The sequence below is a fragment of the Lasioglossum baleicum genome, chromosome 6, assembly GCF_051020765.1.
Source record: "Lasioglossum baleicum chromosome 6, iyLasBale1, whole genome shotgun sequence".
In the NCBI taxonomy this organism is placed as follows: Eukaryota; Metazoa; Arthropoda; class Insecta; order Hymenoptera; family Halictidae; genus Lasioglossum; species Lasioglossum baleicum.
In genome coordinates this window covers 737,516-753,748 of record NC_134934.1, presented here as the reverse complement: position 1 = coordinate 753,748, position 16,233 = coordinate 737,516, and the positions used below count along the sequence as shown (strand labels likewise).

At 36.3% G+C, this 16,233-nt stretch overlaps 2 protein-coding genes across 5 annotated transcripts; both read right to left on the bottom strand.

Annotated features, from left to right (window-relative positions):
- Positions 1-65: 65 nt before the first annotated feature.
- Positions 66-6,731, bottom strand: LOC143209726 (condensin complex subunit 1-like). 4 transcript variants are annotated; one of them, XM_076425789.1, is made up of 20 exons: positions 6,322-6,731; positions 6,021-6,155; positions 5,749-5,927; positions 5,533-5,669; positions 5,374-5,455; positions 5,247-5,309; positions 4,441-4,674; positions 4,033-4,365; positions 3,763-3,955; positions 3,336-3,682; positions 2,863-3,255; positions 2,528-2,772; positions 2,337-2,457; positions 1,928-2,254; positions 1,708-1,838; positions 1,361-1,615; positions 1,031-1,303; positions 814-956; positions 416-742; positions 66-309 (listed from the first exon to the last, which is right to left on the bottom strand). In XM_076425789.1, exons 1-20 carry the CDS (start codon positions 6,434-6,436, stop codon positions 149-151), a joined length of 4,194 nt encoding a protein of 1,397 aa, XP_076281904.1. In that variant the 5' UTR covers positions 6,437-6,731; the 3' UTR covers positions 66-148. The 4 variants fall into 4 exon arrangements, with proteins under 4 accessions (XP_076281904.1, XP_076281903.1, XP_076281905.1 ...); XM_076425788.1 differs by having other exon boundaries at positions 5,533-5,672; positions 6,322-6,730; XM_076425790.1 differs by having other exon boundaries at positions 5,533-5,672; positions 6,525-6,729.
- Positions 6,732-11,257: 4,526 nt separating this feature from the next.
- Positions 11,258-16,024, bottom strand: LOC143209729 (RANBP2-like and GRIP domain-containing protein 5/6). Its single transcript, XM_076425797.1, has 5 exons — positions 15,547-16,024; positions 14,324-14,549; positions 14,070-14,246; positions 13,543-13,855; positions 11,258-13,469 (listed from the first exon to the last, which is right to left on the bottom strand). The coding sequence occupies exons 1-5, from the start codon at positions 15,616-15,618 to the stop codon at positions 11,891-11,893; spliced, it is 2,367 nt and encodes a 788-aa protein (XP_076281912.1). The 5' UTR covers positions 15,619-16,024; the 3' UTR covers positions 11,258-11,890.
- Positions 16,025-16,233: the final 209 nt, after the last annotated feature.

The following is a 16,233-nucleotide window of genomic DNA, read 5'->3' as shown; positions in this document are numbered from 1 at the left end:
ATTATTATTACTATTTTCAGCTAAAGTGAACCTAGAGGGGAAAAGGGAGTCGTCGCTGTATCTCATTCTGTATAAATGTATATAAACTTTATTTATATTATTAATTTTATAAATGAATAATTTAACTAATTTACTATGTAAATTTTCATTAACGTTTTCGTTTCGACCGCGATAAGCGTACTGAAGTTCTTCGTGAAATATCTGTAGCTCCCGCAGGATTCAATCTATTTCTTTTTACTGATGACAATGCAGATGTACCGCCTGAAGAGTTCTCATTGTTTCCTTGAGTGCTTGATTGTCTTGTCCTGACTAAAATGAAAGTAGAAATAAATGGATGAAAATAATGTATAGTTTATACATAACAGAAATTTGATATATTCTGACTGAATAGAATTAATAAATAAGGAGAACATACCTCTTACAGGTGTTTCAACATCACTGCTATCATCCTCTTCATTGCTAGAATTCTTGTGTCGTGTTGTACGCATTTTGTGTTTTTTTAACTTTTGTACAGAAGGTGGTGACATTTCTTCGTTATCTTTTTGTTGTAAGTTCTCTGTATTATCTGTATTCTCTGTGCTCTTAAGCAGTTCTTTCATTTTTGCCTCCAATTCCATGCTAGCAACTTTCATATTTGGTTTCTTCTTTGTCTGTTCTATTATAGTTTGCAGAGTTTTCAAAACTTCCTTGTTATGAATCTTTTCTTTCAGCAGAGGTAAACTATCGGTAAAATGATGTAGACCTAACAAACATTAAAAAAAATAATATAATGACAGAATGCTTCTATTTTAAGGGGAATCATGTTTTACTCACTTTTTCGACTAAATGGCAAAAGTGAGAGACAATATGAAAAGTCCCGCCACTTTCGTTCTGTAGTAGCAAATTTAAATCTAGCACAAACTTTAGTGATTATAGAATCGATATGTGCTTCTTTTTGCAACAAGCCTAATATGTATCTGTAATTTAAAAGAAATATTATCCTAAATATGGTCGTATAGTTTATCTTTCAATTTTGAGTAATGATACAAACTTCATAATTTCTTGGAAATCAGATTCCTTTAGATCTAAATCTGAATCGGTTAACCGAGACAAAATATCGGGCACCACATTATACAAAGCATTAGGTTTTTGTGAGAAATCTTTGAAGAATTGTCTCGCTTCTTCGCGAATATCGGTGTCGTTATCAGTAATACAAAGAGCTAATTCCGATATTTGGCCCCTTACGCGTACCATGTCTGTCATTATAAGTCTCGATAAAACACGAACACAAGTGCTGCGTACTTGTGAATTTTCGTCTCGCAGCCTGAAAGATAATGGTATATTAGTTTATAGCAATGGAATGTTTCAAATCCGAAATTACCTGCCATATATATGTTTCATCCACGGCTCTATCAAGTTAGGAAATCTCGTTGTAAGATCGCTTATCCCAATAAGGATATTCACGCGAATGGCAGAATGAGGTGAACGCTCTAGTATTGTGATTAACAGTTGTAATAATTCTTCACAAAGTTTAGAACTCACGGTCATCATCTTAGTAAGTGCCAGAGTCCCAGCAGCTTGTAAATCCTCGTTATTGTATTTTTCAGGATTTTGACATACGTGTAATAGTAATGGACTGTAAAATATATTCCATATTATTTTATACCATCAAAAGTATACATTACAAATGGTCAGGACCAGTCGAGTTTGAAACGATTATTTACATACACAAATTGTGCTAGCAGTCCATCTCCAGTTACAACATGATTTTCAAGAATATCATTTATAAGCTCTGCATCTGCGTCATCTACTGCCCCCTCAACAGCTTCCTCTCCGTTATCTTCCGTAATTAGACTTGTCTAAACGCGAAAGTTAAACAGTAATCTGGTTTTAAATTTAAAATAGTAACACGAATACTGTATCCAATAAATAAACAAAAATATTGTACATCTTTAATGCGAAGTTGTTGTCTTGCACTGTTTGGAGTCATGATGCTCGATTTCCTAGGCCTACTATTACGAGACATTCGATCCCCTTTATCTGGACGCTCTTCTTTTTTTAATTTCCGTAGAGCATCTCTTCGCTTTAATTCTTTATAGATCGATGTGTCCAAATGTACCATTTGTTTGACGGCAATATGTCCAATTATATAAAACAATTTAGACAGTATATAAGATGGAACAATGGTTTCCGTTAGATTATTATTGTTAAATTGTTGTTGGTTATATATAAATAGCGTCAATTGTTGCATTAAATGGTCAGGTTGATTTGCTAACTAGAAATTCAAAATATTTTCTATAAAATTTCAATACTTCAATAATGAAATGTTAATTATGTCAATTAAATCATTAATTTACGTGATAAATAGCGTTGATTGCATCCGTCGCAAATGATATATATCCGTCTTCTTCTTTGTTAGCAAAGTTTTCAATCAGTAGAGTAAAAATTTCTTTAAACATTTTATGATCATTGGGATACCTACAGATTTTAATAATCAGTTATTATGTCTTTTTACAATTACTTGTACCATTTCTCACTCCGGGTTTACCTATTCGCTGGTTTCTTAATATCATCACTCTTATTGTTGATGGTTAACAATGATCTGCATGTGTCTCTGGCCAAAAGAAGGTCCGTTTTTGCTCGTGGTCCTAAACCTATTTTGATCAATACTTCTAAATTATCCTCCATAATATTATTTTGAACTTGAGCTATCATTGTTATTAACATTAAAGACGCTCTGCTATCTAAAGAATCAATGTCTGGTGTTTTCATCGAAAAATTTTCCCATAGGACCTAAATTAAATTGATTACAATGTAGACTACAATACACAGTTCAAATCGTTTTTTTTACCATAGAATTATATATAATAATAAATATATTACTTGTAATTCCTCGTTACCCAAATCTTTATTATTGCACCATGTTACAATAAGCTGACTTAAAGCTTGACTTTCACCAGGTTTAAGTGATTTCAGTAAGCCAATTAAAGCTTTTACGCACATAACAGCAGTTTGGCGACTGGACTTCTTATTTCGATTGTCTTTCAAATATATCTGCTTGTAGACATCAGCTAAGTTATTACGTACTGACTCATCTTGGTGAAATATTTGAAACAGAGCATTATGCACAGCAGTTGCAGCTCCAATTACTCCAAACTGACATGCAGTTCCAAGTAAAGCAGAGGATTCAACAGCATCACCAGCTGTTGTAGAAAAAAGTAGTTTTTCTGCCATAGGAATAGCAGTTTCTATTTCGGTGACAAATTCCAAACAATTCTAAAATCAAAATTGTGTAACTAAGAAATAACATGAGAAGCTTTTTTTAATAAAACAAATAAGAAATTTAAACCACATACTCTCCAATAGTCCACAATTCGTTTTTGCACTTCTATTTTCTTTTTTTCTTTATCTTTATCCGTTGATTCTGAATTACCCGTGGTCTCGTTTGTGCTATTTTCATTATCTTCTGAATCCATAAATGTTTTTAGTAAAAGCATTAGTAGAAGTTTTTCTTTTTCTTCGAAAGATGATGTTTTCAGTTCTGCATTTTGGTTCAATTTAGTACAAGTATCCCATAATAACATCACTGCTTCGTAAATTTTTTCTTTTAACATGAGTTGCCGGACGCGTTCAAATGCTTCATCATGATTGATATTTTCTGCATCTTCAGCCTCGTCTTCACTATCTTTATTATCTGCATTATCTAAATTCGTAAAATGATGTTATAAGTATGGGTCTAGATTTGTTGTATCTTATATATGTATATATATTCAAAACGTATACCTTGATTTTTATTGTCTTTCTTGCTTCCATTAATAACGTCCTCCACTGCTTTCCTTATTTTTGGAAGTAAACAGTGCCATAATTCCAATCTGTGCTCATCGCCAGAAGCACTTTTCCTAACACTTTTACTTAAGTTTTGTTTAAGTTCTATTTCTGCCTTTTTCAGCGATTCACAAATTTCCACTTTATTTAACTGTAAACGATTTGTCCATTTAGTAATTTTATTCAATTAATAAAACGAAATCAAAAAATCATATTACTTTTACTTACCTTAGCAGCATAAGGATTGCTTTGAAGTAATGCACGTAACAGTTGCAATGCTTGCTTTCGTACGTTTGCACTTTTATCTTGTAATCGTAATATTGTAGCAGCTAGAAGTTTCCTCAGTCTTGTCAGAGGAATTGCTCGTTTACAAGATAAACGTTGCCAAACTTGTAGAACTTTTGATCTTACATAAGCATTACAATCTAAAATGTGTACTTCTAAATTATTAAGACATTCGTCACGTTGATTTTTTTGTTCTGGTGTTAGATCATCTCCAGTCAGTGCATTTTGTACAACAATTCCCAAAACAGAAATTATACAATTTCTCATAGCATAATGCTGTAGAAAGTATTTAATAGACATGAAATAAATATGAAAACATGTTTGTAATCTGATTAATATGAAGATGCTTACTTCGCTAGCTAAGTAATTCATCAGTTCATCGAGAATGGGAATTATAATGTCCGGTTTAGTGGTAGCAATAGTTTCAAGAAATACAGATAAATTGCGACTATCAGCTTCAGATGGTTCAGATTGATCGATTTCCTTCATTATTTCTTTTATTAATCCGTTACATCCACATTCGGTAACCATGTGAAGAACACCAATAGCTAAATGTGCTGCTAATACATCATATAATTTAACCATCTAAAATAATAATAATTCATAATAGCATTTAATTTCTGTTTCTAAATTAACTTGTAATTATCGAGTATACATATACAGTAATGTAACATTCTAAGACCGGCGGTGGACACGGCTATATGTCCCTTCGCCTACCAAGAAGCTCGAGCTGCCTCGGTCGCCGAGCAGTGTAAACATGTCGCGTAATCTGATATCGGGTTGAGTATGTCGGTGTGAACCATTACTAATCCAATTACAAAACTTCTTTACTTTTCATTATTCTTTTATGGGAAACTAGAACTATCTAAAACTGTAGTGCTCAAGGTGGTTCGGAACCCATCTTAATAAACTGTAGGTCCCGTCGCTAATGACCATAGCAGTTGATGCGACGTAAACCAAATTAAATTTAAAAAAACAGCGTATGGGAAATGTATTGAACACTTTACACTTCTCGGCGACCAAAGCCTTTTGAGCTTCGATGTCTTTTCCTACGTTCCTTTTTCTACTGTTCCGAGCTAGGTCACAAGTCACAACACAGAAACGAGAATTGACTTAGGATGAGACATTACTGTACGTTGTAATTATTCAGTACATACCTGGATAATTCTTACTACACAGCTTATACCGTGATTGTATTTTTTAACCGCAAGTCCTAAAATCTTTTTGAAAAAAAGAGTTTTAATCGAGTAATATGTGAATGCCAAGAATTAAACTGACTTATACCTCAAAAATTGTTTGCCTTATATTTTTTTGATTTCCTTCTTTGCTTCGTTCCAAAATTTTATAGCACACTTTAGTCAGTAATCTGCAATATAAAATGACAATTAATTAATTTCTAGATTGTACAGTAATTGCAATATTCAGCACGATCTATAAACTTACAGGACAAACGGTTCCTCAACCATCAAAGGCTTCCAGAGCATTTGTAATGGTAAATGTAATAATCTATAGACATATTCTAATGCCTTTTCTTTAGCATCTTCCCATTCTTCTTCCATATCAGTCTTAGTAGATTTTTTCTTCTAAAACAATCATGTTGATAAAAAATAATTTCTTTCAGCGATAAAATTAAATGATATAAATCACAAACAAACAGACCTTATCATTTAGTTTGTTGCCTGCTTCTTTACAGATTTCTTCATTCAAATGACAAACAAACCAAGAGAAAAGGTATATAAGCATTTTAGTAATATTTAAGTACCTTTCTTTATTTTCTTGGTCGAATTCGTTTGTGTTCTCGAATATTTTTTCCATGTTAAGGACCAACATTTGAACGGCTTCATAAAACAATATTTGAAATGGACAGAGATTCGTATAAATTTTTATAAAAATATGTAAAAATTTTATAAATAAAACATAATCCTTTTTACCTTTCTGAATTCTTGTAAAAGTTCTTAGTACAATTGGTAACTCAACTTTATTGCCGTGAACAGTTACAGAAAAGAATGTATCAAAGTGTTCTAGAATAAAGTCAATTCCATTTTCTTGGAGCGCTGATTTTGCTTCTGCAAGGAAGTTTTAAATTCATTACTAAGTACTTCAAGTATTTTTCTTCACATAAATAAATAAGGTAACATAAGTAAGGAGATATTTAAATACATAGTTTACTGTTTGTATTAAGAAAAGAAAGAATATTATTACATGTAATAAGAAATAGTACTCATTAGATACCATTTAAAGCTTCTGGGATCAACCCGATTCGGATGATTGATTTAACGGAGTACCCACTCCGGCTCGAATCCAACAAATCATCTTTGCTTATAGGAATGATGAATTCCTTAATCATTTCGAATAATTTGGTAATATCTAAGGAGTCTTTTCCAAATCTCTTCTTTTTGTATTCAAAGTTTCAAAACGTTTATTCACTATGATACCTTAATCACTTTGACGATACCATCCAATACCATCTGAAATGTACCAAGTGGACGGTACGAATGATTGCGAATGATACTGAATGATACGAAATGTAACGCAATGTAACGTAACGTGCAATGAAAGTTAAATTTTTGAATTCATTGGTACCAACAGAATAATAATTACAAATTACGAATTGCGCATATGCATATGATCACATACAATCACATATGATTGAACTGGATTGAACTCATTCATTGGCTAATCCCCTACTCGTACTCCGCCAACTGGCGGGCGCCTCTTTTGCGTCACCTGGCGTCACTGGGCGTCACCACTGGTCACCACTGGTCACCACCAGGGGGTGCAAGCTGTAATGGAAATATTTCAACCACTATGTTGCCCCCCCGGTTCATAGGCGGCGTTGGTGTCGCTGCAGTTTTTGCGTGCGTATGCCTATCGCCCAGAAGCTATACGAGAGTCATTCTTTGCGATACATATACCAAAATTTTCGATGGTCGCAGCAGTGATGCCAGAATCGGGGACGCGAGGACGCTTCCCCTCCAGCACAGGTTCCCCCTCTCTGACGGACCGTCCTCGCCGTAGCTTCTGCTGCGCACGCGCTACACACGAACGTACTTCTACTCTGCCCGTGTGAGTGCATGCTCGATTGCACGCGCGCTACACACAAGCGTACCTCTACCATGTCCGTGTGACTACCTGCTCGACCGAACGCGTCGGCGACGCGTTCCTTCGATTTTCACCAATTTTCATGTTGCCGAAGTTTCGGAAGCACGAGTCGGAAAGTCGGGATCTGGAGACGGCGCGCATTTGAATCCCGGGACGGCGCGGCGCGGCGCGGTGCACATTTTGCTATAACTTTTGATCTAAAAAAGATATCGAAGCGAAATTTGGACTAAATTTTTTTTTAAAAAACCGGGTTTAATGGTTCATCCTAAAATATGTTTTGTATTTCTTAAAAAACTTTTCTCGTTGATCTTTAAAGTTAAGGTAGTCCAGAAGGCCCCCAACACAAATTGATTTTTAGTCGAACCATGCTCAATAAACAATTACGAAAAAATTTATAAATATTCCACTTAATAGCACACATGATTGAGATTTTTTTCAGATTTTTCAGATTATGCAGACATGTTTAAAAAAATTGAAAATCTCGAAACATTCGAAGAAAATGCATATTTCGTATTGAACTTTTCGAGATACCAGTTTTATAAAAATTCATTAGTCCGATATTATTGAAACAATTGTCCTTAATTTTTCTCAGAATTTTTTATAAATTGTATCGTTAAAAAATCAAAATCAATTTTTTCGATACTTCTTTGTTGATGTATTATGTAATACTGAATATTTTTATAATCAGAAAAATAATGTACAGACTTGATAATGCAATATAAAATATTTTATTTACGTTATATTTCAATATACATATGTGCATCACTCCTAACAATTTTGGTAATCACATAATTATTGTAACGACATTTTACATATATCAGGTCGTTAAGTATGAAACTAGACAAATAAAACACAAATTTCAAACACATTTGTCAAGTTTCATACATCTCCGGTTACGAAAATCGATTTTAAATGGTCCCTGCCTTTCTGTAACATAACAAAAAAAAAAAAAATTAGTTAAAGTCATGATTGCAAAGTATAGAATAAAATATTAATGTATAACTTTATAGTATAGTTCATACTTATCTTTTTGATATTGATTTTACGTTGTCCAGAAAGTCCACTCCAGCTGACACACACGCGATTTTGAATGGGCCTCTGCCTTTCTATAGCATAAAAAACACATAGTTAAAGTTATAATTATACAAAGTACAGAATGAAATATTAATGTAATCATACACTTATCTTTTTTCTTTCAAGTCATTCTTGAATCTGCTAATATTGATTTTACGTTACCGCGATTTTAAATGGTCCTCTGCCTTTCTACAACATAAAAAAACACATAGTCAAAGGTATAATTACAAAGTACTTACAGAATGAAATATTAATGTAACGATACATTTCTCTTTTCTTTGAAGTAATTCTTGAATCTGCTAATATTGATTTTACGTTACCGCGATTTTAAATGGTCCTCTGTCTTTCTACAACATAAAAAAAACACATAGTTAAAGTTATAAGTACAAAGTACTTACAGAATGAAATATTAATGTAACGATACACTTCGCTTTTCTTTGAAGTCATTCTTGAATCTGCTATTTCATTACCGCTGACACCCACGCGTTGCTATATTCAAAGAAAAAGTAGACATAATTAAAATCGTAATTCTAATTGCAATCTTGTAGGACTCAATATAAATAGTAACGTATACTTATCCTTTTTTATCGATGAATATGGTCACTCACTAAAATAAATTCCTAATAAGATAAAAAAATGTTAAAAACCCATTAAAAAGTATTAAAAACGCGACAAAGAAACTGTAGGCTGTTTACTATAATAATAATAATAATAATAATAGTATTTTATTTCCCATTTCGGGGTATAAACACGGACCTCCGCTCGGCTTACAAACTTCACCTTCCTTATCGCTTCATTCTTAACTTAAATTTACACTTAAACACGAGAGAGAGAGAGCACACCGTTCACTCATTCCTCACACATTCTTCTTCACTCATTCACACACTCTGGACCCCCGGTTCCGCTGCTCATCCTTTCTCTCATCTCTTCCACTCTCTTCATCCATACTGTTGGCTGTTTACTATATGAACTAAACTATCGAACGATTAACGAAGAAAACACGACCTCACTAGTTCGAAAACGAGTGCAAAGTTAATTGATTATAACTTTGCGAGGGCGATGAATTTTCATATAAATGCTTTCCCGACATAAGGGATAAATGTCTGTCATCGACAAATGTGTTTGAAATTTGTGTTTTATTTGTCTAGTTTCATACTTAACGACCTGATATATGTAAAATGTCGTTACAATAATTATGTGATTACCAAAATTGTTAGGAGTGATGCACATATGTATATTGAAATATAACGTAAATAAAATATTTTATATTGCATTATCAAGTCTGTACATTATTTTTCTGATTATAAAAATATTCAGTATTACATAATACATCAACAAAGAAGTATCGAAAAAATTGATTTTGATTTTTTAACGATACAATTTATAAAAAATTCTGAGAAAAATTAAAGACAATTGTTTCAATAATATCGGACTAATGAATTTTTATAAAACTGGTATCTCGAAAAGTTCAATACGAAATATGCATTTTCTTCGAATGTTTCGAGATTTTCAATTTTTTTAAACATGTCTGCATAATCTGAAAAATCTGAAAAAAATCTCAATCATGTGTGCTATTAAGTGGAATATTTATAAATTTTTTCGTAATTGTTTATTGAGCATGGTTCGACTAAAAATCAATTTGTGTTGGGGGCCTTCTGGACTACCTTAACTTTAAAGATCAACGAGAAAAATTTTTTAAGAAATACAAAACATATTTTAGGATGAACCATTAAACCCGGTTTTTTAAAAAAAAATTTAGTCCAAATTTCGCTTCGATATCTTTTTTAGATCAAAAGTTATAGCAAAATGTGCACCGCGCCGCGCCGCGCCGTCCCGGGATTCAAATGCGCGCCGTCTCCAGATCCCGACTTTCCGACTCGTGCTTCCGAAACTTCGGCAACATGAAAATTGGTGAAAATCGAAGGAACGCGTCGCCGACGCGTTCGGTCGAGCAGGTAGTCACACGGACATGGTAGAGGTACGCTTGTGTGTAGCGCGCGTGCAATCGAGCATGCACTCACACGGGCAGAGTAGAAGTACGTTCGTGTGTAGCACGTGCGCAGCAGAAGCTACGGCGAGGACGGTCCGTCAGAGAGGGGGAACCTGTGCTGGAGGGGAAGCGTCCTCGCGTCCCCGATTCTGGCATCACTGGGTCGCAGGCTTGCCTTGAGCAGAGGTGGAGCAGAGCCTGCCTGAGGCGGAGCGGAGAACGAGCAGATTATTGTCCAAAGTACGCTCAGAGCTGCTCAAGGGAGGATTGACTCAATTTTGAACATTCGTCTGTGCGCGCAGTTGTAACTTCCCAGACAGCACAGTCTGACCGAGCCTACCGCCGGACCCAGCTAGCAGAGCCCCTGCCCGACAGGTTACGGGCAAACACAATGCTTGGAGCAGCGTTGAGACCAAGACAGGCCGATTTAGCCGGGCCCCTGTGCACAAAAGGGCGCGATTTTCACCTGCCGGGGGCTCGAGCCCAGAGCCTGACGGCCGGGCTGGGATTCAGCCTGTTTTTGAGAGGGCAGCACGGTATCACACTAATGTGCCCTGATAGCACAGTTTGGAACTGCCAGGAATAGTCCAGAGCGTGGAGTGAATTTGGAGGGCAGTATCGTTCCAGACGCCGCTTATTGGCTGCTCGGAGCAACGGTTGGAGTACATCTAGAAAGAGTGTGGAGTTGCATGCCAGTGGGCTTCCAAAAACGATTACAGGTGTACAAAGTCCGCCGTCACAGCATCTAGAGGGCAGCTTCTTCCGTCCAGATGGAAGGCAGCTCGTGGAGTCTGTGTGGAGCGGCGGATGCCGTTATACAGGGCAGCACCGTCGGTGAGGTTATGTCAGTAATGTTGGTAATGTCGGTGAAATGAATTTCTACACATTGTACAAATATGTAGCAGTCTTCCTTTTTACCGACAATTCCAAATACCGATTCTGAATGAAAACAAAATAATAAACCCGATATAAAAAAATATTAAATTTTATTTATTTCTATTATATCTATATTATTTTTCCTAGACTGCGGATCTTTGTGCAAAATAAAAATTGTCTGCATCGATCGCAAGAGAGATGGAAACTATATGTACAAATTGAATGTTACGTTCTTCCCCCCTTGCCGTAATTTTCTTTACAGTTACATTAAGAGTAAACCTACACATAAATCAATAAACTAGTAATACATTAATTATCCCCTAATACGTACAGTTACACGAATTAATATTCGGACGATCTAAAAAAGATGATAACTTTTTTAATATTGTACTATACGATTCGAACTTTTTGGGGAGCTAGAGCAATTAGTTTACATCATGTGAAAAGAAATTTTTTCAAAAATTGCATTTGGTCGGAATTGCAGAGAAAATACTAAAAGTTACATTTTACAACTTTTTCGCGCGGGCCTACATTGAAAATTTAAAAAGTACGTTTTGTAGACCTGCGTAAATAATGTGCACTGTGAAAGTTTCATCGAAATCGGTTGATGCGGGAAAAAACGACAGGCCTTGAAAGATGTAAGAATTCTTCGATGTAGGCTGAAAATCTGCGATTTTTACCATCTTTAAACGTTTGTAGCTCATTGCAACGTCAACCGACTTCGACGAAATTTTCAAAATATGTTTAGTCGACACAGATCTACAAAGCTTTTAAGTCGATCCTCTTCAGTTTGTTCTCTATGTCCGCTATGTGAGTGTAAAGCTCCGAATTCAATGGGTGTTTCGGATTCGATCCTGGACTACGTAATCTATCCAATGTTAAATAGAAGCATTCTCTAGCTTTCGAGAGCATAATGATGTGCTGGGACCTCATCTCGGACGTCAAGCTCTCCTTCGGCATGGAACTGACAATCTCATCTGCGAGCATCTCGTACATTTGACCCTGCTGGAACGACGCCTCCGGACATTTTAGTGCTTGCAACGCATCGATCGCTTTCTCGAATTGTTTGTCCCGCACGAAACGCTGCGCCAGAAGCAGCTTGCCCTCCTCCAAAGCTTTCACAAGCTCGGCGTTGTTCATCTCCTTTCCTTGGTAACAGAAGAACTTTGAATCCGTCACGCGAAGCACCTGATTGTTTTGCAGTCTTTCTAAAAGCGGCATCGCGGTTGACCAGTACAACTCCGAGCGAGCCTTCAAGCTCGGTACCTCGCTGTTCTCCTGATTATCTTCCTTCAAGGTCTCCGCTCTGTAATGGAATATCCGTGCCAAGTGAACCAGAAGAGCAGGATGCAGCCCGTGGTTCCCGATGCAACGAACCACTTCCAAACCCCGCTGCAATTCCAATCGGATGTCTCCGAGATCTTCATCCAACGGTTTCTGTTTGTCGAGCGAGTATACTTTGTAAGCTGCCGACCACCATTTCTCCTGAGCACAGGTGCAAAGTGTGTTGGTGAGGTCGGCCGGCAAGGTGGGCAATTTTTCGAGATTCGTGAAACCGCTTAGTTGTTGCTCCTCCAACACCGCGCAGGCACAGAAGATCGCTGCGTTCAAAAACGCGTCGATGTCTAAACGACTTAAGCTGTCCGGCGATGCCTGGTTCAGGTTGAACACGGAAAACTGTAGGTCGTAGAACACGCGAGAAATTTGATTCGGCAAAGGCCCGCTGTCTTTATTCTGTGAACTGTTGGACCGAGATCTCAAGCCAAGCCAGATTTGATGGTGCAACGAGTCTGGCCAAACTTCCTCCGAGATCTTATCGAATCGTTTCAACTCGTTGTACGAACACAGACGCAACGGTGGATTCGGAAGGGAACTCTTTGCGAAGTACGATGTTGTTTTACCGTCCTGATACAGTCTTCCGATGAAAATCCTCTGGTAAACCCGTTCGCGCCACAAATTCGTGCAAAACTTGTCGATTTTATCCAACAGCTTTTTCGTGTTGTCTCGAGCAAAGTCCTGTAATACGTGCCCCACTTGACTGCACCTGTAAGACCCTTCTCGGAACCATACGTGCACTTGATCCTTCAAACGATCCTTCAAATGCATTGTCCAGACAGCTGTGAGATCCATCGGTGCCACGTGTAACGCAGTTAACAAAAGAGGTGCGCATAAACGTCCAGCTTCGGACCAACTGTCCTCTCCTCCCTTGGTCTTCCGTAAAAATAAGCAAGCCAAATGAAAATGTAATTGTCCCCACATGTGCAATAACATGTTCTCAATGAAAGCTGGATGATTGGAAAAATTCGCTGACTTAAACTCCATTAAACATTGGTCGAAACTGCAACACAAATTATATTTCATTCGATAACGTGGCTTACGCGCGTTCCATTCAATTGCAGAAGAATACTTACTTGAATATTGCTTGTGTAGCATCCGATATACTTTTCTTCACAAGATTACCTTGCTCTTTCAAACACAGAGCTGCGTATCTTTCTAACACGTTTATGTAAAATATCCAAAATGTCCAATCTGATTGTTTGCTCTGTTTACACTTCATGAGTAATTCGCTTAATGACTGATACCAGACAACACTGTTCCTGTGACTGTGCGTCGATTCTATTTTGGCAGCATGATTATACGCATCTTCCAGCCTGTGATTTCCTAGGTAGTGCTTTAACAATTTCACTTGTAGATGCACGTCTGTTTGTCGTACCGACAATTCAGCTAGAAAAATCATGTTGTTGTTATAAATTGGTAATGCATAAGCATATAGAAAGTTTTAGTTGAAGCCACAAAAGGATAAAGACATAACTTGAGAGTAATTTGAGAGTATCTTACAAAGTTTTCAGTAATATATTGATTATTTGGCCAGTCCTCGGAAGCCAAAAATGGTTAAACAAAAGACAGAATATTAACAAAATAGAAGTGTATTACTTACAGGTAATGAGCTTCTCCAAGTCATCGTTGTTACCACTTGGTTTCTCTAAAGTTAACATTTTCTCCTTCAATTGAAAAACTATCGGATGATGTGGAAACTTTTTGTCGGCTCTCTCTACCCAATACTTAATTCTATTCACATCGATATTAACGTCTACATCGGTTAGAAGTTCACAAACTGAGAACAGAATGAAATCAAGGGATAAGCGTACAATTTATAGAATGTAAAAATAATCGATTCGAACAAAATTGTACCCTTTAAAACAAGATCATCTTGCTTAGGTTCTAATTCAAGAGATTTCTTGTATTGCATGAAAGCTGCTTCCTGTTGTCTTAAAGCTTCGAAGGTCTGACCCAACAATTTATAAGCTCCGGCGCATTTGTCCCTTATCTCCAAATAGTTAGAGACATATTTCTTTGCAGATTCGTAATCCCCGACTTGATAGTATAGCTTGGCTATGTTGTAACATCGTAGATGTTTCTACAAATTAGCGTAAAGCCAAGTTACATAACGTTGAATTATCATGCATACAAATTTTTAACCCTTTGCAGTCGAAGCTATTTAAACTCGATAATGAAACATTTCTTTATGCTTAAATGTTTAGTAATTGATTAGGTACCAACATATCTAATGATCTAAACTATTCTAAACTATATTTTGAATTTTGGTAGAGGCATCGGTAAAAATGACCATACTATTATTCAAAACCATTTTAATATTATCAAATTCGTCTGTATTCTATGAATTGCAAGAAGCTCTGTCATTGTATGAGATAACAGATTAAATTCTCTGTGGCCAATGTAAAAAAAGATTACATAGAATAAAAATGATCTAGGTTTAAGAAATGTCATGATTTTCGAATTAAAATTGCTTCAAGACCAAAGGGTTAATATTATTTTGTATTTGTTATAATACCGTTATTAACCAAATTAATGAGAATTTATCGAATAGAAATGAATTTCGAGATAACTTTACTCGCAAATAATGTTTATAATACGATAACAATCGCAACATATGAAAAATATAGAAATTTCAGTTATCATTCGAAGACTATTCCATTTGCCGCGCCTTGTGACTTTTGGCCGACCGGCAACGCGTACAGAAATATTCCGTGTGATTCGAAGATATAAACAAACATCAAATAGCCGAAAGAGAAGGATCGACTGTCAAATACTAAATAAACAGTACTGTATCCCTTTAAAAACCGCTAAATCGTTCTGTAGATATATCGAATACATATACGTATTTATACGCATTGTCTACAGAGACTAGTCAAGGACTTGATCGGTATGCGATATATAATTGACGTTAAATAAGAAACGATGCGTCTTTGTATGTCGAACGCGTTTCATTCAGGATAACAATGAAATCGGAGCATAAAATCACAGGGGAACAATTGAACAAGACATAGATCACACGACAGTGTCTTGGCAATGTTTGGCAGTAACGACTTTTTCGTGGAAAAAAATAACCTTACCTCCTCGGAATTTTTGAGCTTGATAAAAATGTCTTTCACGTGTCGGTCGACGTCCTTCTTCGAACGAAACATTTTTGTGGAAGAATACGAACCCCTTCTCAATTCTTTTCTGTCGAATTAACACTCAGTATCTGATTAAATTGAAATTCGAAACACCGTTATGTGGTGTGAGCTCGACGATAAGACTTCCCCCGCACTGCAATTTCTCTTTCAAACGGTCTCATCGAAGTCAAGCGTGCCAACTTTCGTTCCTACCCTTTGGAACACGTTTGTAAATAATCCGTGAACGATACAATTTCGAACAACATTTCTCGGTGCACGAACAACTTTTACAATTTTTTTTTCTGCCGAATGTATTACATTAAGAGTGAAAATATCTTGTTAACATTGTTGCATATCGAATAATCAATGTTACATCACTCCTCGCAACCGTGCGAAGTTGCGCGCGGAACTCAAACACGTGAAACAGACGGGCAACATTACGAATGCAGAGCACCAGCAGAGCATTGCAGAGCACGATCAAGCTGTAGCGTGACCCGTTGATCACGCGAACATAGTTACGATAACGTACCGCAATATAGGTTCGATTAATGGCGCTGAGAGGGAAATTTGAATATAAAGCATAACGTTTAGGTCAAAGCCGCGTATTTCATATACATATATTCTTTATTCGGGCACGATAGCTTA